This window comes from Impatiens glandulifera, chromosome 3 (genome assembly GCF_907164915.1).
Source record: "Impatiens glandulifera chromosome 3, dImpGla2.1, whole genome shotgun sequence".
Lineage (NCBI taxonomy): Eukaryota > Viridiplantae > Streptophyta > Magnoliopsida > Ericales > Balsaminaceae > Impatiens > Impatiens glandulifera.
In genome coordinates, this window is record NC_061864.1 from 10,811,480 (window position 1) to 10,834,937 (window position 23,458).

The 23,458-nt window shown below is 34.2% G+C and overlaps 4 protein-coding genes across 4 annotated transcripts; 3 read left to right on the top strand and 1 right to left on the bottom strand.

Moving 5' to 3' along the window:
* Positions 1 to 240: 240 nt before the first annotated feature.
* LOC124930965 (cytochrome P450 CYP72A219-like) lies at positions 241 to 3,076 on the top strand. Its single transcript, XM_047471344.1, has 4 exons — positions 241 to 550; positions 1,445 to 1,662; positions 1,739 to 2,386; positions 2,473 to 3,076. Exons 1-4 carry the CDS (start codon positions 271 to 273, stop codon positions 2,899 to 2,901), a joined length of 1,575 nt encoding a protein of 524 aa, XP_047327300.1. The 5' UTR covers positions 241 to 270; the 3' UTR covers positions 2,902 to 3,076.
* A 720-nt stretch (positions 3,077 to 3,796) lies between these two features.
* On the top strand, positions 3,797 to 6,099 carry LOC124931254 (cytochrome P450 CYP72A219-like). Its single transcript, XM_047471682.1, has 4 exons — positions 3,797 to 4,058; positions 4,368 to 4,585; positions 4,658 to 5,299; positions 5,480 to 6,099. Exons 1-4 carry the CDS (start codon positions 3,824 to 3,826, stop codon positions 5,906 to 5,908), a joined length of 1,524 nt encoding a protein of 507 aa, XP_047327638.1. The 5' UTR covers positions 3,797 to 3,823; the 3' UTR covers positions 5,909 to 6,099.
* Positions 6,100 to 6,187: 88 nt separating this feature from the next.
* Positions 6,188 to 11,261, bottom strand: LOC124931255 (protein TRIGALACTOSYLDIACYLGLYCEROL 3, chloroplastic). The gene is made up of 11 exons (XM_047471683.1): positions 11,059 to 11,261; positions 10,737 to 10,974; positions 10,281 to 10,409; positions 9,763 to 9,858; positions 9,554 to 9,631; positions 9,402 to 9,463; positions 9,217 to 9,292; positions 7,375 to 7,482; positions 6,733 to 6,908; positions 6,570 to 6,654; positions 6,188 to 6,416 (listed from the first exon to the last, which is right to left on the bottom strand). Exons 2-11 carry the CDS (start codon positions 10,959 to 10,961, stop codon positions 6,375 to 6,377), a joined length of 1,077 nt encoding a protein of 358 aa, XP_047327639.1. The 5' UTR covers positions 10,962 to 10,974; positions 11,059 to 11,261; the 3' UTR covers positions 6,188 to 6,374.
* Positions 11,262 to 12,183: 922 nt separating this feature from the next.
* Positions 12,184 to 22,966, top strand: LOC124932563 (biotin carboxyl carrier protein of acetyl-CoA carboxylase 1, chloroplastic-like). Its single transcript, XM_047473213.1, has 7 exons — positions 12,184 to 12,423; positions 21,320 to 21,373; positions 21,457 to 21,614; positions 21,705 to 22,029; positions 22,150 to 22,221; positions 22,471 to 22,536; positions 22,646 to 22,966. The coding sequence occupies exons 1-7, from the start codon at positions 12,262 to 12,264 to the stop codon at positions 22,667 to 22,669; spliced, it is 861 nt and encodes a 286-aa protein (XP_047329169.1). The 5' UTR covers positions 12,184 to 12,261; the 3' UTR covers positions 22,670 to 22,966.
* Positions 22,967 to 23,458: the final 492 nt, after the last annotated feature.

Consider the following 23,458-nt stretch of genomic DNA (forward strand, 5'->3'; position numbering starts at 1 on the left):
TATATTAAAATTAGAGATATATGAGAGAGATATTTCTGGAATCTGGACTATTAAAAAAGTTAATCTATATATATATTAAAATTAGAGATATATGAGAGATATATTTCTGGAATCTGTACTATTAAAAAAAAGTTAGTCTATATATATATATATTAAAATTAGAGATATATGAGAGAGATATTTCTGAAATCTGGACTATTAAAAAAGTTAGTATATATATATATATCAAATTTTCCTGTAGACCATAAACGAACGACGACGGAGATAAGCATGAAGTGGGAAGTTCTAGGTTTTAGCAGTTGTTTATTGATCATCATCCTTCTTTTGTTATGGCGAGTGTTGGAATGGGTCTGGTTTGGTCCCAAGAGACTCGAAAGGCTTCTGAGAAATCAAGGATTCCATGGAAATCCGTACAAACCCGTCAACGGCGACCTGAACCAGCTCTTAGCCATGAATAAACAAGCTCACTCAGCCCCCATCTCTCTCTCCGACCACCATGACGTCATCACTCGGGTCGACCCCTTCGGACTCCACACTGTCAACCGCCACGGTACGTATGCCACCACCGCCTTGTTTGTTATTTAATAAAATAATTAGTATTTTATTATATTTATCCTTAACAAATTAATAATACCTTACACCTGTCCCAATATTTTTAATTATACAACTTGTTTGTTGTATAAGAGAATAGTCAAAGAGAAGAACCTTTTTTTATTGAACTTGTTTGATCTATTCATTTTTAAAAGTTTTTTTTATGGGTTTATAAAATTAAAATAAGAATACTTTGATATTTTAAATAATTTAATTGTTAAAAAATTACGATATTATAAATCAACCTTGGTAAAGATGGCAAATAATTAAAGTTAAAGTAACTTGTCTGCCATTAACAAAAAAAGATGACATGTTGGATCTCATATCATCATAATTGTATTAGAAAATCCTTTAAAGTCTCAATTTTGATTCAGGCCAGGACCTCTTAAACTATTAATTTTGATACATATGATATGACTAACTTAATTTGATAATATTTTGTAATTCCTCAACTTCAGGACAAAGTACGTACCGATCAACTAATAAAATCGATTCCCCCACCCATCCATAAGACAATAACACATAATTTTTATTTCTCTAGGATTGTTATTTGTTTACCTTGTAAGTCACCCACTTATTTAAGGGGCAGATCAAACTTATGGGGCTACCCGGGCGACCCAAAATGTTAAGTGACGGGTAGATTTTAAATCATATTTTCTCTTAATTCCTTCAACTTAAAGGCATTTTAAGTGAGAATCGAAATTATAATGTTTGATGTCTTAAATACTAACTTTTGTCACTTATACTAGGGTGAGTTGTTATTATCGTACTATTTCAAATAAATAAATAAAATTATTATCCATTATTAACACCTTATAATCATTACCTTATAATCATTGATTTATGTATTCAGGAAAGAAATCTTTCATGTGGTTTGGGCCAGCTCCACATGTAATCATAACGGAACCCGAGCTTATAAAAGAGATAATGTCAAAGCATTTCATCTTTCAAAAGCCCAAACAACATCCACTTGCCATGTTGGTAGCCACCGGAACAGCAACTTATAATCATGATAAATGGACCAAACACAGAAGAATAGTTAATCCTGCTTTTCATTTGGAGAAATTAAAGGTATTTTCTTTAATTTTGTAATCCAAATACATAAACAATCAAATAACTCTAATCTATCTATCTGTTTTATGAACAGAACATGCTTTCAGCATTTTATGAAAGCTGCAGCGAGATGACTAATGCATGGGAGAAGAGCATCAAGGAGTTTGGAGAAGAAATCGATGTATGGCCTCAAATCAAGACGTTATCAGCAGATGTGATATCGCGAACAGCGTTTGGAAGCAGTTATGAGGAAGGAAGAAAGATCTTTCAGCTTCAGAGAGAACAAATTGAACTCCTTCAAGCTTTGGCTTTCTTTCATATTCCAGGATATAGGTTTCTGCCAACAAAGGTGAACAGGAGAATGAAGCAAATAGCAAAAGAAATGAATGATTTACTCATGGGTCTGATAGATAAGAGATTGGAAGCCATCAAGGATGGTAAAGGCAACAATAATGATCTACTGGCCATATTGTTGGAGTCCAACTTGAAAGAAATTGATCAATTGAAAGAAAAGGGTGAAAAGAGTACTAATGTAAAAGGGGGAATGAACATTCAAGATGTGATTGGGGAAAGCAAACTATTTTACTTGGCAGGGCAGGAAACAACTGCCAGTTTGCTTGTTTGGACAATGGTTTTATTGAGCAAGCATCAAGATTGGCAAATAAGAGCTAGAGACGAGATTCTACAAGCTTTTGGTAACAATGGCACGCCTGATTTTAACGGGCTAAGCCACCTTAAAATCGTAAGTCCTATTGATCATGTTGCTAAATCTAATTAACTAATGTTGGTTCCATTAATGTTTTGTGACCTTTTTGTTTTTTAAATTAGGTAACTGCTATACTATATGAGGTTCTTCGACTCTACCCTCCTCTAGTTTCAATAACACGGGTCCTCCTCGAAGACACCAAGTTAGGACCATCAACGGTCTTACCAAAAGGAGTGACGGTTTCTATACCAATTTATCTTCTACACCATGACAAAGAGATTTGGGGTGATGATGTCAATGAGTTTAATCCAGAAAGGTTCGTCGAAGGAGTGTCAAAGGCAACAAAGAGCCAAGTGTCGTATTTCCCATTTGGTTGGGGGCCTAGGATTTGTATCGGGCAAAACTTCGCACTACTAGAGGCAAAGATGGCGTTGGTTATGATTTTGCAACGGTTTAGTTTGGAGCTTTCTCCATCTTATGCACATGCACCTTGTCCTGCTATACTCGTTCAACCACAATTTGGTGCTCATTTGATTCTCCGTAAAATCTAGTTTTGTGTGTCATCTCGCCTTTCTTGAAACATCTTTGAAACAATGTTGTTTTTGTTTTCATAAATTAAAGAGAGAATGTATGTTGTCATAAATAAACTATAAGCCAAAGAAAGGAATTTACTACACATATTGAATTGCTTGATAGTGAATAAGAAGAGGCTAAAATATTGTGTAGGATGATTGATTTATGAACTTAACAATATCTAATTAAGAATTAAGCATTTCATACAAGCAAAAGAAAAAAAAAATTGTTTTCCTATTAAAATATAACAAGGTGACAAACTATGCATCATTTTTTTTGTTTACGTATAGAAGTTTCTCCCTTACCTTATTGTTTATACAAAGAAACTTATTTTTGTTCGCTTTCTCATAATTTAAACAACATATTTGACATATTATTGATAAACTCTGTGGCCTTTAAATTTAACTATTTATGAGTTTCCTATTAATAAAATTATACGAAATTTTAACTTTAACTATTCAAACATATCTATGTATCCTTTATAAATAAAATATTTATATCACTAATTAATTAACGAAAATTAGTAATATAGATATTTTATTTATAAATATAACGTTAAATATTTTAAAACTATTAAGAGACAACCTAATTTTGTATAATTTTTACCATAAAAAAATGGAAAATGTGAAATTGTTAAAAAAAAAATGGTTCTAAATCCCAATTAAGCACAGTTCAGCCAAAATATTATTATTAAAAAAATGAAATTCTGATAGAAAGGATAGCTGTGAGCTATATATTTGTTTGTTTGTCAAAATTACTCTGACAGTTTGGGTTGTCCTCTCTTCTCTCTTTCTGCCTCCCGTAAATCGACGACCGGAGATGAACGTGAAGTTAGAATCAGTTGGTTTGGTCATGTTGGCAGCTATAATAATTAGTAGTAGTAGTTTAATAATAATAATAATGATCATGTTGGCATGGCGAGTGTTGGAATGGGTCTGGTTTGGTCCCAAAAGACTTGAAAGGCTTCTGAGAAATCAAGGATTCCATGGGAATCCTTACAAACCCATAAACGGCGACCTGAACCAGATCTTAGCCATGAAAACACAAGCTCACTCAGCCCCCATATCTCTCTCCGACCAAGATGCCGTCATCTCTCGTGTCGACCCCTTCGTACACCACACCGTCAACCGCCACGGTATGTTCGCCGCCACGGCACTCTTCATTTTATTATTATTATATCCATGCAATTATAAAATTGAATATAGTAAAAGAATCTTACCATTTTCATTTTTTATTTAGTTAATTAGTATTCATCATGTGGCGAGCACCGAATGAACTTTTTCAAGATATATTTACTACCCCACTATAAGATTATCTTATTATATATCGTTTTACGTGAAGATAAGTTTTGAGTTTTTCATTTCTTATACTTGGGTCGGTTCAATATATATATATATATTATTAAATAATGACAGAAAAATATGACCGATGTGGTGTTTTACAGGAAAGAAATCTTTCATGTGGTTTGGGCCAGTGCCACATGTAATCATAATGGAGCCTGAGCTTATAAAAGAGATTATGTCAAAGAATTTCATCTTTCAAAAGGCCAATCAAGAACCGATTGTCAAGTTGGTGGCTACAGGAATAGCAAGTTATAATCTTGATAAATGGACCAAGCACAGAAAAATCATTAATCCTGCTTTCCATTTGGATAAATTAAAGGTATATATATATATGGTGTTTCTTCATTTTGTAATCTTCTATTATTAAAGTATCAACATTTTTTGTGAACAGAATATGCTTTCAGCATTTTATGAAAGCTGCATCGAGATGACTAGTGCGTGGGAGGAGATCGTCGAAGAGTCTGAAGAAGAAATCGATGTATGGCCGCATATCAAGACATTATCGGCAGAAGTGATTTCTCGAACAGCGTTTGGAAGCAGTTATAAGGAAGGGCGAAAGATATTCCAGCTACAGAAAGAGCAAATTGAACTTTTCATTCAAGCTTTGGCTTTCAGTCATATTCCTGGATATAGGTTTCTGCCAACGAAGTTGAACAGGAGGATGAAGCAAATAGCAAAAGAAGTGGATTGTTTACTCATGGGTATGATAGAAAAGAGATTGGAAGCTATCAAGGATGGTGAAGACAACCATAATGATCTATTGGCCATATTGTTGGAGTCCAACTTTAAAGAAATTGAACAAGAAAAAGAAAACGGTGAAAAGAGTGTAAAGGGAATGAGCATTCAAGATGTGATTGAGGAAAGTAAACTATTTTACTTGGCAGGGCAGGAAACCACTGCCATTTTACTTGTATGGACAATGGTTCTATTGAGCAAGCATCAAGATTGGCAAATAAGAGCCAGAAATGAGATTCTAGAAGCTTTCGGCAAGAATGGCACTCCTGATTTTAATGGACTAAACCACCTTAAAATTGTAAGTCATTTTCTTAACGTAACAACACTTTCAATCACTGAAAACACCTTTACTGAAGTGAGGGTATTTCAGTGGGATGTTGTCATAACCTACTTCAGATAAAAACCCTATTGTCAAAAACAAAAAAGAGAGAAAAAAAAGAGTTATTTTAACAACACTCGTGTTCTAATTTGTCATCAGGTAACTGCTATACTATATGAGGTTCTACGACTCTACCCTCCTCTAGTTTCAGTAACACGGATCATCCACAACGACACAGAATTAGGATCATCAACTGTCTTACCAAAAGGAGTGAAGATATGTATACCAACCTACCTCCTCCACTATGACAAAGAGATTTGGGGGGATGATGCCAAAGAATTTAATCCAGAAAGGTTCTCAGAAGGGGTATCAAAGGCAACAAAGAGCCAAGTCTCCTTTTTTCCATTTGGTTGGGGGCCTAGGTTATGCATCGGGCAAAACTTCGCACTGCTAGAGGCAAAGATGGCGTTGGTTTTGATTTTGCAACGCTTCTGTTTTGAACTTTCACCATCTTATGCACATGCACCCTCTCCTGCTGTGCTCGTTCAACCGCAGTTTGGCGCTCACTTGATTCTCCGTAAACTCTAGAGGAGCATGATCTTGCTTCCGACCTACTCACCTCAGATAGATGTAATAATAGCTCTATATATCATGTTAGACTGTCACTACATTTTCAGACAGCTTTTACTATATAAATGTCTTGAGATAATAAACTGATTAATGAACGCTGGGCTTGTTAACACCTTTGGGGGGAATTTGGAAACACTTTTGTTTCTGGATCTAGATAAGAAACACGGTCAGGATAAGATTCGATACAAAGAAAGGTGTTTCTATATAAAGTCATGTTATGAAATCATGAACAAAGAATGGAGATAGTTCCCACATGATAATTATTAGTGTTTTTGTATATAAAATTATAACAGAAAACAATCATTTGTAAATGACATGTTAGTGTTCAAGCCAATCTCTTACTCTTTTAACAAATGACACCTAATAATTCCATGAATTTGTAAATAGACATTTCCCACCTTAAAGCAATGACAAGCATTTGACTTCATAGGTAATTGATTGGTCCATCCAAGCTGCCCGATGCAAACTAAAAAGTTGAGAAATGATGAGAATTAGCAGAGATTAATTAAACGAACCAACGTGCATCATCATCAAATAATCGAACTTTGGTAGAGAAAGAAATCAGATGTTCTTGAGAATTTTCATAATGGCTCCAGTTAGTTATACAAAGATGGATTACCTGTTGGACAATTGGATTTGTCGATGACATGAATTCGTTAGTCATTCCTTGCCACACTACCTTTCCCTCGTGAAGGAACAGTAACCTAGAAGTATCCCATAAAAAATGATATAAGTTTGAAACCAATTCTCAAATTGTTGATACACCATGAACAACAATTTACCTATCAACAGCTCTTTTTATGGTGCTATGTTGGTGAGTGACAACAATGTAAGATGCAATCTTCCCGGGGTTCTTTGGCATGCTATCACCTTTAAAATGAACAGACCGGATGAGATCTTCAACCACAGTTGATGCGATTGGATCTAGCCCAGCTGTTGGCTCATCATACAAGAGAACCTGCCCACATAACATGTGGAATTCAAATAAATGGAATAATTTGGAACACTCATTCAGACTAATTGAGATCAAGTTTGGAAACATGGTGTATCTGAACTTAGTCCTGCCCAGATTCAAATCCAGATACATTAATAGGTGATTTCTCATCTAGATCCAGATTTCTAATTAATCTCAATGTCAACAAAGCAGATGCTGCCTCAAGATTGCACAATAAAACCAGAAACTCAAATTTGAGATATTTTTCAGCAAATGAAGTGTTTAGCATCAAGTAAAGTTTTGGTAAAATTTGGCACTCAAATTCAGGATTTACCTAAAAAATAATTGATAAACGCAAATTTACCAAACCAACTCACAAAAAAAAACATTTACCCATCCTATTCAGACAAACAATGAATGCCTTGAAATACCTATTAAATACATATATATAGAGAGAAAAATCAATAAATATTTTAACTAAACCACATACCTCAGGCTCGAGTACGTCTTTTGATGTATCAAAAATGATGGATCGAGCTAAAGCAACTCTTTTCTTCATTCCACCCGACAACTCAGAAGGTAATCTATCCTCAACTCCCTGCCAAAAATATCAGGCAACATTTTCTTGTCTTGAATTAGAGAAATATGATGATGGTAACAAGTATAAACATGCTACTATTCACCTTCTCAAAACACTTTCCTTTTTACATATGCCTTCTGGAAGTGTTCAAATTGTAGATTTTTTTAGTACATATTCAACCAAACAAGGTAATTGAATTTAGCCAACAGTATTCCTACTAACTACTTATTTAATAAAAAAGACAGCTCTGAGTAAGAGCTGAAGAACTTGGCAAAACTATATGATATCACCCAGTTATTTCAGATTCGACGCAGCATGTTGACACAAGATAAACGGTAAGGCTTTGAAGGCCAACCAAAAGACGGGGCAGGATAATTAAAACAATTTAGATTAAGATAATTATGATTATTAGATAATTATATTAAATAAGATCGTTGTAGAATTTGGATAGAATTAGAATAGCTTCTACTATATAAAGAAATATCTTGGAGTTGTTTGAGGTTGGATATTTGGGATTATTTTCAAATAACTCCCTATTTCATCAAACATCATTTTTTCTAATCCCATCATTAAATCATCAACTAAACCCTTATTTTTTTTTTATAACATTTTAAAATATTAAATACTAAGGATTATCCAAATAAACCACGTTTACATCAAACAAGTTTTTTTTTTTAAATATCCAAGATCATACAAGCTCTTGTAAATCATAAACATGCTATTATCATATCAATGGAAGTTATTCTCTAGTTTCAAATCTACTTCTCTACAGTCTCACCCAAATTTATCAATTCAACCCTAGGAATTGATATTTATAACAATCTCAGGTCGACGAGTTGCCTATGAGATTACTAATTATCAGCAAGATCTAACCCACAAGAAGCAGGTTTTCAATCAATGCGGGCTTCTTTCTTCCTTTTTGAATGAGTGGAAGTATGATTGATTGCATTTTCGTAGGATCTTGAGGTTGAGAACATGCATATACACATGAGTAGCCATCCCAATTATCATATGGTTTTCATCAATTACAGTTCAACTGAAAATGTTTATCATTTTTGTTGTGTTCTCTATGGAAAGCCCATGGAAGCAAATGTGTGCACTTAATGCAACCAATTAGAGCTATGGAACATGTATACACACATGTAATCTATTCCAGGAACTAGAGTCTGACTCATATTCACAGACCCCTTAACAAATGTTCTGGTTTTCAAAACAACATATAATCTAATGTTCTGTTTTGAGAAAATATTACAGTTTTTTCAACAAATGTTGTGGTTTGCAAAACAACATAAGCATTTCTTTTAACAAAGATTTAGTTTACGAGAATGGGGCTAATTTGGCTTAATGGTTGAGTATTTCAAATGAAGAACTTACATGTCACGTGTACAAAACTTGGTGTGAAACTTGGTTGAGTTGTTACAATTACATTTGAAAATTGTCAAGGTAAAAGTGAAATTGAATTTGTTTGCCTTTGGTATGAAAAGTGTGATTTGAACATTTTTAGTGTAAAAATTATCAAAGATTGTACTACAGAAATCACTGAAATCAAAGTAACAGTAGTCTATGACAAATAAAATGTAACCAGATAAAAGAATATCGGAAATAAATAGGAAAGATGAAGTATACCAGTACATATTTCAAAATTGGGATAAATAGAATTTGAAATTAAAAAAAGCCCACATGCAATTTCATTCTAACTACGCTTCTTGATTGAAAATCGCCCTGGTAAGGTAATTAGAATTGCAAACATACCTTCAACCCAACAGCAGCCAAAGTTTCTATTACAAGAGCATTGATTTCATCCATAGACATGCTAGAGTTCTCATATCTGTGCAACATAAACAAACAGATGAAAGATATTCAAGGTGAAGTACACAATCAAACATTGCAGATTTTTAGAAGATAAACACTTGATATAAACGTCTCAAATGTCTTACAAACAGAAACCAACATTTTCTCGAACAGTCAACGAATCAAAAAGAGCTGCGCTCTGAAATACCTGTCATATATAGAGATAAAGATGGATGACAAAAACAGATAAAAGTACAATATAGTAAAGAGAAATGTGCAAGTAAAAAGGTATGTTTACCAAGCCAATTCTTAGGCCACCTATCTCCTCATCACTAATCAAGCCGTCTCTTCTTCTTCCTCGAATGAATACCTCTCCCTAACATGTAAAGCAAACTCCATATCAAAGAGATAAAAATAAGAAAGCCTGTAGAATGCCCTTTTTATTGAATGGTAAAATTCAACAAACTCACACAATTAGACATGATAATGAGCTGGCAATGAGATTACCTTATCAGGAGCAAGAAGCCCAGCCATTATTTTCAAAATGGTAGATTTTCCAGTTCCAGAAGGCCCAATTATTCCAACAGCTTCTCCATGCTTAATCTACATAGATCATAACATATATAAGAAGCTAAAAACTCCATATTACCTTCATTTAGAAACACTATTTGAGTCGATTTTCCCATCCGGATGGGATTTTGTTTGAAGACGGATGTATGTGCACTTAATCAGTACCATAGACAAACCCAGATCCATACAGCCAAAAGAAGGGCTAAAGAAATCGTTTTGAAGAGATCTATAAATTGCCAAATTTCATGACAATCGGAATGTTGGAACGTGGGCCTGCATGGTGTTATTTTCGGTGGATCACAACTAGCCACGCCTTTCACACCAAAACGTATATCCATTCAAGAATTGGTGGTTTCTCAACCAGATCCAAACTAAGATGTAGCATTATTAGCCATTTTGATTTTTGAGAACAACACAACAAAAATTAATAACAAAGAACACAAAAAAAAGTGTACCTTGAAACTCACACCTCTCAATATATGTTTCTCTCCAAATGACTTGTAAACATCTCTGCATTCAATTAGAACATCGGACTCATCTTCCAAATCCCAACCAGCAGTCAGATCCTCCAAATTATGTGAATGCTGCAGATTACAGAAACGATGATAAATCAACTGTCTATTCAGTATCAAATGTGTAATACATCCTCTATACTCCCATAAGTAGTTGTAAGAGAGTAAAAATCACCCATTAAGAAACTATTTGAATGCTGAAAAAGTAGCTATACTATCCAGGACTTGACTCGATCTTAGATTTACCCATTTGATATAATAGAAGTGAGATACAGCTACTAACGAAATTATTCAAACTTGGATTACATGATTCGAATTTGAAACTACATATTGAGTAATTTCCAGAGTGAATGTAAGAAAGCTGAGAAAGAAACAAAATTCAAACAGCAAAGAACATACTCCGAATCTAGAGGAGGGATTCTCATCATTGGTCCTGAGGTCCTTTGAAGGCGCAATACATGAACAAGGGATATTCCCCTGCTTCAGGTCAAGAGAAAAAGAATTGGACCCATAACCATATCTTCGCCGAGAAGCGAGGAATGTGATGGAGGTCGAAGAAGAGGAACTGGGAGATGTATTAAACATGTTTAACGGGAAACATGTAGAATGGGACAACGACGCCATAGCCTCCTAAGAAATCCTTCCGCCTTCTGGAAGGATAAAAAAAATGGAGACCTAAAGCCACTGAAGAGAGATAGAGAGGAGAAAATACAGACGTGAAAAGATAAGCAGCCTGAAAATAGTGGAATTTGGGAAATTCTAGCTCGGACGGAGAACCGGACAGTAAAAGAATTGCAGCGATCGTCTACGTTAAGAGACGATTGGATTGGATTGGATCAATGAAATGGAAACCCATCAGCTAGAGGACTGTCGGCGCCTGCCGGTGTGCTGGGTACCGACCACCGATTACGGTGAGCTAGAGAATCCAGAAGAGCACCTAGAAAGGACAATACGAAAACTAAAAATAAGTCCTCGTTTTTCAATACAAATATTAGATAAACCCACAAACTTTATAAAGTATCAAATAATAAATATATTTAATTTTCTCTTTTTTTAGCCTAGCGAAAAAATGGATATCCAAAACCTATTCCTGTTATATTGGATTCGAGTCCGTCAGCACCACACAGTACCTAAAGTTAAATAAGTTGAGTGTTATGAGTTATGTATTTAACCCGCTGAGATTAGTTGCACTATGAAAAAGAAACAGAATCCAACGTTAAAATATATATATATATATATATATATATATATATATATATATATATATATATATATATATATATATATATCAAAATTTAGAGTGGTGGAATTGTCAAATTGGGGACAAATTGGATTTCAGGCATTTTATTTAAAACAATTATAATTTAAATTTCCTTAATATTACAGTTATAAAAACAAGATTTTATCTTAAATGATTTTAAACGTAATTAATTAATTATATATATGACATTTATAAATGTAAATAAATAAATAAATGTCACAAATTTAACAACCGATTTTCTATAAATTAAGGGTTCTGTCTACTGAATTTCAGAGAATCCGTCGTCAAAATTTTAATTTTGCTAAAATTCAGTAATTAAATTTTTGTAATAAATTTTTATTTATTTATTTATTTATAAATATCACGTATATAATAAGTTAATAAAATAGTAAAAAACCCAAATTATGAGGTTTAATAGAGGAGATAAATTGAATTGAGAATTTACCCAATAAAAAGCTCCAAATTAAATAGATAAATACAAGGGCTTATCTTCTTTAGGGTATAAATTAAATTTTATAAAAGATTTAGGGATACATTTATATGACTACTCTTTTTAGTGTTAAATTTATCTTAGGTCAAGGGCTATCTCACAAGTTTGGTTTTCGTTGTGGGCGCGTTTGGCAATTCTGCCTGAGCTGCTGCTGCATCCCTATCCTCTGAGCAATGGCGTCATGTCTTCCTCCAACAGCCTCAGCCACCTCTGCAGCTAAGGACTTCCCTCCGTCATCTTCATGCTTGTCCCTGTCTCACCGGCAACGCAATCACACTCAACGCAAAGTCTCATTCCGCCTTTCTTCCATGTCCGGGCTCCGGTTCTCTTCCAAGGTAATGCGAAATCTTTATCTGTATATTGACTGTCTTTTCGTTCCTAATTTACTGTTGATTCGTCAGATCGGTGTGTAGTTCTGTCTCATTCTTCTTTATTTGATCCTGATTGTTTGCTAGCTTGAATGATATACGTTAGTTCTTCCATGACTTCCAGCTCCTCCCACTCTCATCACTATCTCTTTATATGGTTCTCTACTAACTAACTAACATAGATGCGAGCTCTTTTTCTTATTTAATGTTCATGTTTATTGAGATTTGCCAAATGTGATTTACATAATTCATGTGTTTTTCATACGAAACCCTGGAGCAACATGATAATGAATGAAATGAACACTACTAACAAGCAACAAACTTGCCTCATAAAATAAATCATTTAAGAGCGCAACCGTTTTTGCTTGTGTGAAGTCGTACAATTTTCTTTGCTTTACTCCCCATTATTCCTGCATCTCTCTCTGACGTGTTCATTTCTTTCAATCAATGTGTTCCATAAAACAATCACCATCTGTTAGAGCAAAAAATAAAGTATCAAAGTCAAGAGAAATAACTTTATAAATTGGTAGGTTTTGGAAAGAATGTGGCCGCTGATGCATTGTCCAAATTATCTTCAGAAGGTTCATGTTCAGCTATATCTGAATTGACATCAGTATTAGTGAGGAAGATTGTTAAATCTTGAGTAGATGGAAACTTAAACAATATTATTCTCAAGCTTGAAGTAGACCCAAAAGGAGTTTCAAGATTTTCTTTCGGGTTATGGTTACTTATCAGAAATTAGACATGCCAATGTTACTTAGAAGTTAAGACATAAATAGGGAATGGGTATGAAAATAGATGTTCGAGAATATATTTTTAGTTGTAATGAATGTCAAAAATAGAAATGGAAACATCAAGGAAAAAAAGGGTTATTACAACCGCTAAAAGTATGCTACCTAAATTTATTTGGAGTGACATCTCAATGAACTTCATAGAAGGATAACCTAAATCTCGAGGTCATTCAGTCATCTTGATGGTAGTTGACTTTTTTTTTATCTAAAGCACATTTTATGAGTTTAGGACAGTTAGTATAGTGGCACTACTATTTCTTGATTAGGTGTTCAAACTCCATGGCATGCCTTCTAATAAGAGAAAATTGGAATTGGAGAGACCCCGGATAAATTGCTTCTTTTGCGAAGGGTCGCACAAAGAAAGAGAGTGCCTTATAAAAACAAATTATCTGCATTGATGGAGGAGCATGAACGCCTTCATGATGAGGCTAGATTCAGCCACGACAATAGCGGTGTTTAGATCTAGGACACCACACCGTTCCAACTCTAGTTTTGCCCACATTTGTAGACCGTCAGTGAAGGCAAACAAGACTTCATCGTCCGAGTAGTTAGGGATCTCAAGGAGAGTAGCGATGAACTCCTTGACATACTCCTTGATACTCCCTCTTTGTAAGAGCCGCTGCAACTTGCCCATAGCTTCTCGAATGACGTTTTCAGGATAAAATTGTCTTTTGAGTTACTCTTTGAATTCACCCCAGGTATTGATAGAACATATACCTCTTTCTATGTCACTACTCATTCGACTCCACCACAGCATTGCGGTGTCTTCTAGTTATGTCGTGGCAGTATCTATCTTTCTCGCATATTTCACTAGGCCGAGTGTTTCGAAATATTGATCCAGATCTCATAAGAAATTGTCGATCTCTTTTGCGTTCCTCTCACCTAAATACGCTTTAGGCTTTGGAACGTTTATTCTTGTCGGATTAGGAACTCATATAGGCGCACGTTCACACTCTTGAGCAACCGCCTTCTTAAATATCATCCCTTCCTCTTCAGTGGTCTGTAACTTGTCAACCATTCCCTCAAACTTCTCATTCAAGGTACTGATCTCAAAAAGAAGGGTTTGCTCTATGATCTAAGTTTTGTTCTTGACATTTGGACAGTCCATCATTCAAGACACCTTGCATTCTTTTTTGGAGCTCGTCTCTCTCCTTCTCGAGCTCGGCGATGCGTTCCTCTATGTCCCCGAAATTATCCTCTCCGTAAATATGGTGAGTTCTACCTTCTTTAACTTGACGATAATGTCAATAATAACATCTCTTGATCTCCCCCTTTCTTTGTTAGTTTTGGATCCTCCCGTTTAAACTGGCTCAGGTTCTTAAGTTTATCTTCAATCTCTTGGAGAAGTTTCTCCACTCCATCTACGTTGCTAGTAGTTACACTTTCATTCGATCTCTTCGTCATTCTGCTTTGATACCAACTGTCACGGGCTAAGTTTTTCCACCAACAATTTCTGCGACATTAGTTACGATTTTCGCAAAACGAGTAACTAGTCAATCTTTACTTGAAGTAACACTCTGTTTGTTTCAATAAACACAAAAACTCTAGAGAAAGAATGTGAACTCTTATAACGAATATTATTGTATTACTCAAATACTGAATGATTACAAAGTAATACCTTTGAGTTATTATAGATATTATAGGACTCACCCGTCTACTACATTAATTACATACTAGTCAACTATCTCATTAATGGTATAATAACCAACTACCTCATTAATGGTATATTAGTCAACTACCTCATTAATGTTTTACTACCCAACTATCATATTAATGATACATTACTCTAGGGCATGTTTTCTCCTAATGTTTTTAGAATATTTCTTGAGTTAAGTCTACGAAGAAAATTGAGCCTCCCTCGGGCTAAGAAGATAAGAGCACCGTAACATTCTCCCATACTCATTCCGGCAACGCCATCGTCGCGTCCTCATTGTAGGTCTGGATGATATCTTTATTAAACTCACGTGAAATATGGGAAATTTATTCAAATGCGACAAAAGTTTTAAGCGATATGCTAGTTTTCCAACATGTTTCTTCCCAAAGAAAGAGTCTTCGTATCGTCTCAGAAGCATCTTGTGAACTTTGGAAAATCGTATCTCTCGATGGATGAGAAGTTTTAACATCACTTGGTCTCCTCCAAACTCCAAGTGTCTTCTTTTCTTGTTCTCTTATTTCTTCATTCTTTTAGCGGCCTTGACAATTTCGCACTTTCTTTTTTGAAGAGCAACTCATTCGGTTGCCTCTTCAGCTCCTCCAATTTGGGAGGTTCCATGTGATAATGGACTGCCGCTGATGGTTTAGTATCTTTGACTAACTCTTCTTTGGTAATTGAGTGGGCATTACATCCTGAAATTTCTCTAGAATATTCTTCTGGGGTGTCTCCTCTTGGGACGCAGTTTTCTCATCTTCTTTCAATGTAACAACTATCAAAGGATGTTGGGTGGACTTTTTTCACATCTATTCAAAGTTTCATGGCAGAGAGCTATTTAATTCTTATCTTGCCCTCCCTGTTAAACGTATTGTGCAAGTATTACCTTGCTGTAGAATGTATATAGTATTAGCAGAAGGGAGTAGAAAGATTTACCTTGTCTAAGAACTCTATGTCGAGGATTATTTTGTAGTCGTCCATGTCAACGATGGAAAAATTCATAAGATCAGTCCACTCCCCCAAGTTGACATTACATTGCGAGAGACTCCATAAGTTGCACTTGGTGCTGAGTTGACTGCTTTAAGCCACCCCTGCTCTTTAGTATACCTGATTCTCAGTCTTCTCACCTCTTTTATCTCTAGAAAGTTGTTGTTGGCTCCCGTGTCCAACAAAGTTTTAACAATGTGGTTTCTTACTTTTGTTTCACGAGCAGTCGTTCTTTCTTCTTGGACTTTGCCTTCTTAAATTTTGTTTTAACGACACTAAGGAGGTGTAACAACCCCAATTGAGCCTCATCATGAAGGTGTTCTTGCTTATCAATTGATGCGAATAGTTTGTTCTTCATAGGGCTCCGTAAGTCTATATTTCATGTGAATTTATTAAAGATATCATCAAGATCTACAAGGGAGACGTCGCCGGAATGAGTGAGGAAGAATGACACGGTGCCCTTATCTTCATAGTCTGATGGGAGGCTCAATCGTCTACATAGATCAAACTATAGGAATATTTTAGAGGCATTGGGAGAAGGCATGCCTTAGAGTAATGAACCATTAATGTGGTAGTTGGGTAGTAAACATTAATGATGTAGTCGGCTAGTATATCAGTTACTAGTATATTATTAATAAGGTAGTTACTAATATATTATTAATGAGGTAGTTGACTATTATGTAATTAATGTAGTAGATGAGTGAGTCCTATAAATACCTTAAAGGTATTACTTTGTAATCATAAATTATTTGAGTAATATAATATTATTCGTTGTAAAAGTTCACAATTCTCTCTCTAAAGTTTTTATGTTTATTGAAACAAACATAAGTGTTACTTTAAATAAGGCTGACTAGTTACTTGTTTTGCGAAGATTGTAACTGGTGTCGTACGGATTATTGGTGGAAAGTCCGTGACAATTGGTATCAAAGCAGAATGATGAAGAAATCGAGTTACTGACAACGTGGATATAGTGGAGAAATTTCTCCAAGAGATGTTATTACTGACATTAACGTCATGTTAAAGAAGGTAAAACTCACTATATTTACGGACAAGATAATTTCAGGGACTTAGAGAACGCATCGCCGAGCCTTAGAAGGAGATTGACGAGCTCCGAAAAATGATGCAAGGTGCCTTGAATGAGGAATTGTCAAAATGTCAAAAGCAAGCTCAGATAATGGAGCATACCCTCCTTTTTTAGATCAATACTTTGAATGAGAAGCTTAAAAGAATGGTCGCCAAGTTACAGACCATTGAAGTGATGATACTTAAAAAGGCGACTGCGCAAAAGTGCGGACGTGCGCTTAAATAGTCATAATCCGACAAGGATAGACGTTTTAAGGCCTAAATCGTATTTAGGTGAGAGGACCGCAAAGGAGATCTACAACTTCTTATGGGATCTGGATCAGTACTTCAAAAAACTCAGCCTAATGAAAGAGACAAGAAAGATAAATACTGACACGAGATCCGAATCTACAGAGAACACACAAGACATTATTGGAGAAATCTCTAAAGATCAACTTCTCTATCTTTTTTATTCTTCCCAATTGTATTCACCCTAATAGTTAGGGTTCTATCTCTCCCCTATTAATTCTTAACTTCTCTCTTATTCATTTATTCTCTGCAGATCGAGATCTCTTCTTTATATACCTTCTAACTGCATAATTCATTTCTCAGTCAATTTCACATTTTTAGCTATATGTCATATAAATAATTATTTATTTTCATATGAATAATTATTCGTTTCCTATTCAGTTAACTATCCTATTTTTTTGGCTAACTGCCTTATTTATAATTATATACTTAAATAAAAAATAATTGTCGATCTCTTATTACGTTTACCCGTCAACTTATTCTAGGGTTCCTGTTGACCTCTGATTACGTTTACCCGTCAACTTATTTTAGGGTTAGGAAATTGCATTCTCTTCTCCTTATGAAATCGTGTATGGACAGTCGCCTCCTGTACATTATTCATATTTAGCTGGAGACCGAGTTTATAAGCTAGGAAGGAGGCAATTAAGTTACTTCGTTTTCATCTACAAGTTACTTGTTTTCATCTACAACAAGCTCAACACCGAATGAAGTAAAAGAAGGAGGCAATTAAATTACTTCGTTTTCATTTACAACTAGCTCAACACCGAATGAAACAACGAGTTGATAAACGGGTAGATTTTGTTTTTCAAGTCAATGACCAGGTATTTATGAAGTTGAAGCCACGTAGGCATATAGAGGGAAAAACTCATAAACTTAGCTCAAAATTTTATGGTCCTTTTCGAATTCAGAAAAGGTAGGCAAGGTGGTTTACAAATTGGATATACCACCAACGCAAAAATGCATCATGTTTATTTATTTATTCCAATTAAAGAAGAAGATGGGATATTCAATTGCTACCCCCTCATATTCTAGTATTGGAAATTGTACCAATAGAACTGGGGGCAGTTCTGGAATGAGTAAGTGGTCAATTTTTTATTTGATGGTCTAATTCGTCGGAGGATGATGTCACTTGGGAAGATGAATCAGTTCCGGAGTCAAAAGTTTCCTGTTTTTGTGTTGACATGGGGTAATGGAGCTTCTTCTATCAATACCTATGTTGCAGGGATACAGATACGAGTATCGTATGGCGATACATCTTAAACAAATGAAGAAAGATGGAAGTCTCGCGTCAGTAAGGTCTTCAGTTAGGTAATCTTTAGGTAATCTGTCTCGTCTTGTGTCGTTGAAATAGAGTGACAATTTTTAAAAATATAGGATACGATACGTTTATAATACGCAAATTATTAACAAATTATAAAAATATTATATATATAATTTTTATATAAATTTAATATTGAAATAAATAAATATAGAAATGCATATTCATATTCACGATCTCTCTTGGTACCGTTTGTTTTATTAAATAATTAATATTTCTTATTAGTATAGTAGACTTTATAGTTAATATGTCTTAAATAATTAAGATAAGTAATACAAAAGCTACATTAATCTGAATAAAAATATAATTTATTGATGAGACCATACGATGATTTATCATAATTTAATGATGAATAACTATGTTTTTTTTTTAAATTGGAATGGATATTTTGAAAATAAATATAATTTTCTATCTTTATTTATTTCATTATTAAATTTACATATATAATATTTTTTTAATAATTTGTGTACCATAAGCGTATCGCATCATATATTTTCAAAATAAATTGTATTGTTGTATCATACGTTGTATCGTATGATACGATACCCGTATCCGTTACATAGACTGAAGAAGTGGAATGAATTGGAACAAACTCAAAAGTTGTCTTGAAAGGAATTCAGTCCAAACGACATACCTTCATATGCAGAGCTCCATGATCAGTTTCCCTATTAATGATATACTTGAACTAGAATTATAAGTTACTGATTAGTTGTCTAATGTAATTTTGTCATTCTCATCACTTCAGATAGTGAATTTGACTTTTGGATTCGAATCAGATTAGTTATTTCTTTCTTCATTCTATTCAATTATCTTTTAATGGAGTGTTCTTCTGTTCAAGCGTGGTAGCTTATAAATTACATTCAAGTATTTCTTACCTAAATTTTAAGAGATGAAGTCCAATCATTCAATCGATAGTTAAATTCGTTTGGACCGAATTCTTTCAAGAATCGTCAATTTCGTTTGGACCGAATTCTTTCAAGACCAATTGCTTCAGTTCGTTCCACATCATTGCCCTTCCTGCTAGTTGTTGTAGATGTGAGCTGAACCAGCGTCGAGCCCTTCCATGTAAATGTGCACAAGTGTATTCCAATTTTGAGTTTTTCAGTTTTGTGATCCACTTGAAAAAACATTTACACTCTATAGATCTAGTAGTCAACTCCTTCTCCATTAAACTTCGGAAAGTCTATCTTCGAAAGCCTTGTCGGAGGTTGGTGCATTGGTTCACGATAATCATGGTCATCCTGATGGAAACCAGTATCGTCTGATCTTTGTCTGTCCCTATAATCACGCGGACTGACCCCATTTATTTTAATTTAAATGAGAATCGAACATGTGACCTTTGGTCTTTTAGACGACACCGGCTCTTGACACTTGAGTTACCCTACTGGGGTTACATGATATTTTATAATAAGATTTAAAAAATCAATAAATGAAAATGATTTCATTAAACAGGCATCAAGAGTGAATTTCTAAAGTGAGATCAATATGGATAATGTAGGTGTAGGATCTTCAAGAATAATTGATATAATCAAAATATTGTTAAAGAAGATACATGTGGATGCGTAAATCAGGTCAGATTTTGTACTATCGGAAAAGATGAGAGCTCCGCGTGTTGTTCCTCTTGCCTTAGATTGGTAGGATGAATGGACAATAGGGAACAATCAAAATTGCTTAGTTGAAAAAAGATGATATTTCTTGTACTCATGATTTTTCGAGAAGAAGTAATGGTAATTCAAAAGAAAAAGTTGTCCTATTTTGTTAACTAAACAATATCACAATTTTTTCAATTAAACAATTTTTACTGCCCCTATTTTGTCCATTCGTTCTAGTAGTCGAAGTCAAGAGGATCTAATTGGGCTTATGTGCATCAACTAGAGGAGAAACACATAGGACTCTCATCTTTTTGATACTATCAGAGCTGACTCAGAGTTGTCTCAATTCACACATCAACATGTATTGTTCAGATCTGCATCTAATAAACCTTCACTAGGGAATTGATTGGCTTCTTTTTCAAGAATTGGTTATAAGGCTTAATATAGTCTCGTGCACACATCACATGGGTAAAATATGTTTAGACCATTAATTGTGGTAATTAGATGACATCCTTTATCATATATCATCCGACACTTTCCGATGATGTTGGAAGCTTTCTTATAGATGTCAATTCCTAGGGTAGAATCCATTTTGAGTAATAGACAAAATATAGGAGAGAATAGTGATGAGACCAATAGAGAATTTGAGATGAGAAACAACATAGACTTAGTATTTTACATAGTGTATATATATATTAACAACTTTATAAATCTTTTAGAAGAACTCTAATTCTAAATATGCTTATCTGTAAATAATTCTCTTAAAGTACTAATTATCTAAATTAACCGTATTATCATATTCTAATTGTGATAATCTTGTAGCCCCGTGTTCCTGTTCGATTGGCCCTTCAATGCTAAATATTGATCTCTTATCACTTTCACATTTGTTGTTTTAGAAGTCATACATTTTTCTTTTTGGTTCCCCCAGATTTCATTGCTTGGTTCTTCTTAAACAGATATCACCAAGTAAATCTATTTATTAATTTCCCCCTTTTTGTTTTCCATGAGTTGATAATTGGATTTATATATGTATATTTTCTATAGGATGTAGTAACTCCTCTTTAATCTCTCCCTAGAATTATCATCTCATGTCAACAACAACAAAAGCTACCTCAAAATGAGGTATGTGATTATGAAGTTTTAAATGCATCCGCAGGGCTTACATTCCAGTTGGAACGGATGTATTGTAGGAAAATCCCAAGCAAATAAGGTAAACATCTTTATACAGTTTCTCTTATCTTTCCCTGAGTTTCCTCCATGGACATGCTTTTAAAGCCATTTGTTGCTTGTAAGGCTGCACTTGATGGATCCTCAAACGTATCACCTTTGATCAAAGCAGAATTGGGAACAGAAGCAAAGGATGACAATTCCTCAAGCACACCTTCACCTCCAGCTTTGGCTTCAGAGGAATCTATATCGGAATTTATTGGTCAAGTTGCAAATCTAGTTAAGTATGTGGCCTCAATGTATTTGACGGTTGGATTGGGTTTCACCCATTTACGACGAATTAAAGAATTGATGTATTTATTCTCATTTTGCAGGCTAGTTGACTCCAGGGATATTGTGGAGTTGCAGTTAAAACAATATGGCTGCGAACTCTTAATCCGCAAAAAGGAGGCCCTGCCACAATCAGCATCTTCTGCTCCTGTTGTTATGATGCATTCACCTACACCTGCTGCTGTAGCACCAACTTACCATGCTCCTCCACCTCCAGCAACACCATCACCTTCTGCAGCTACACCTTCTTCAACCCCGGTTCCATCACCTGCTGCAAAATCTGCCAAGTCATCATTTCCTCCTCTCAAATGCCCGATGGCTGGAACATTTTACCGTAGTCCAGGACCTGGTGAACCACCTTTTGTTAAGGTGTGACTAGAATGGCTTAATAGTTTATATTGGTTTTGACTTTTGAGCTGTGAAAGTTTTTTATTTGATACCATCTAAATAGTGGAGTACAATTTTTTTGGCTGTTCTGATTCACTATAGATTGGAGACAAAGTTCAAAAGGGACAGGTCATCTGCATCATTGAGGCCATGAAGCTCATGAATGAAATAGAGGTAAGACTTACGATTTTTGGTTTTACATGCTTAGTTTGAGTTATTGGCTATGTTTGGATGTGTATAATTGGAACTATAATTGAAATTCAATTCTTATGTTTGGAGAAATTTTTCTAATTCCTTATTCTAAGTCATCAAACAAACAAAAGATTTGAAATTGGACCCCCATTTCCTATTCCACCCGAACCAAACATCAATCATTTAAGGTCTGGAATAGAGCCTGAACAACATCAAAATTCTTCTTCTCAGGCAGATCAATCTGGAACATTAGTTGAAATCATTGCTGAAGATGGCAAGCCCATAAGTGTTGATGCTGTAAGTATCTCTAGTGACTTAAACTATATGATGTTCTTTAAAAAATGCTAGTACATGTACTCTTATATATCTTACCACTAACCGACTTGGTCTTGGTTATATTCTCCAGCCTCTGTTTGTGATTGAACCTTAGAATCGACTAAAGAGAAGCGGTTAGAGCAGCTGTTAAGGATTTCGGTAGTTGATAATGTCGGGAGAGAGTCCGTTTATTTATTAGCATTTTAGAAGTTGGATTGAGAAAAAACATTATTAAAGACAGAATAGTGAGATAATGTAGGAGGAAGTCTAAAACTTCTAATTTGACTGTTCTTGTTATGATTGCCTATTGTTGTTAGGATTATTAAGTTCTTTTTTTTATGGAGTCAATCCATGTTTGTGTTATTTTATGGTAGAAACAATCTGAAAATAGTTAGAATTATTTTTATTATTATTTTGACTATCTGAATAATCAAAATTATCATATTACTTCTATTCATCGTATCACTCAATTCATTAATTAAAATATTAAAATATTTTTATTTAAATTATTTATTTATTATTATATATTAATACACTTTTAAATAAATAAAAAATTAAAAAAAAAATAAAAAAAAATAATAATAAGGCTTATCCTAATTAGAAATGTATTTGTTCGATCAGTTTTTCCTTTCAAAGTTCATCATAAATGTTTCTCTTTATAAAATCTGAAATAAAATCTTCAACAAAAATGAAAAGAATTAGTATATATATATATAATTAAATATTCTAAAGAATAAAAATTTAACTGAAAATTATTCTGAGAAATAAAATTTTAATAAATTATCTAAGTTTATTTGTATAACAACTATTTAACTTTTTAAAAAAATATTATAATTTTAATTAAATAAAAATATTAAAATAAGTTTAATAAAGAAAAAACAAAATCAAATTTAAAAAGAATAAT

Bases quoted from the DNA above. Each gene is read 5' to 3' on its own strand.
- LOC124930965 (XM_047471344.1), top strand. From the start codon at position 271: ATGAAGTGGGAAGTTCTAGGTTTTAGCAGTTGTTTATTGATCATCATC. The intron at 1,663-1,738 runs GTATTTTCTTTA...TTTTATGAACAG, and splicing joins TTCATTTGGAGAAATTAAAG to AACATGCTTTCAGCATTTTA. The intron at 2,387-2,472 runs GTAAGTCCTATT...TTTTTAAATTAG, and splicing joins GGCTAAGCCACCTTAAAATC to GTAACTGCTATACTATATGA.
- LOC124931254 (XM_047471682.1), top strand. From the start codon at position 3,824: ATGATCATGTTGGCATGGCGAGTGTTGGAATGGGTCTGGTTTGGTCCC. The intron at 4,059-4,367 runs GTATGTTCGCCG...GGTGTTTTACAG, and splicing joins CCACACCGTCAACCGCCACG to GAAAGAAATCTTTCATGTGG. The intron at 4,586-4,657 runs GTATATATATAT...TTTTGTGAACAG, and splicing joins TCCATTTGGATAAATTAAAG to AATATGCTTTCAGCATTTTA.
- LOC124931255 (XM_047471683.1), bottom strand. From the start codon at position 10,961: ATGGCGTCGTTGTCCCATTCTACATGTTTCCCGTTAAACATGTTTAAT. The intron at 9,632-9,762 runs GTAATCTCATTG...TTTACATGTTAG, and splicing joins GGCTTCTTGCTCCTGATAAG to GGAGAGGTATTCATTCGAGG. The intron at 6,655-6,732 runs GTAAATTGTTGT...GGATACTTCTAG, and splicing joins ATAAAAAGAGCTGTTGATAG to GTTACTGTTCCTTCACGAGG.
- LOC124932563 (XM_047473213.1), top strand. From the start codon at position 12,262: ATGGCGTCATGTCTTCCTCCAACAGCCTCAGCCACCTCTGCAGCTAAG. The intron at 21,615-21,704 runs GTATGTGGCCTC...CTCATTTTGCAG, and splicing joins CAAGTTGCAAATCTAGTTAA to GCTAGTTGACTCCAGGGATA. The intron at 22,030-22,149 runs GTGTGACTAGAA...GATTCACTATAG, and splicing joins GTGAACCACCTTTTGTTAAG to ATTGGAGACAAAGTTCAAAA.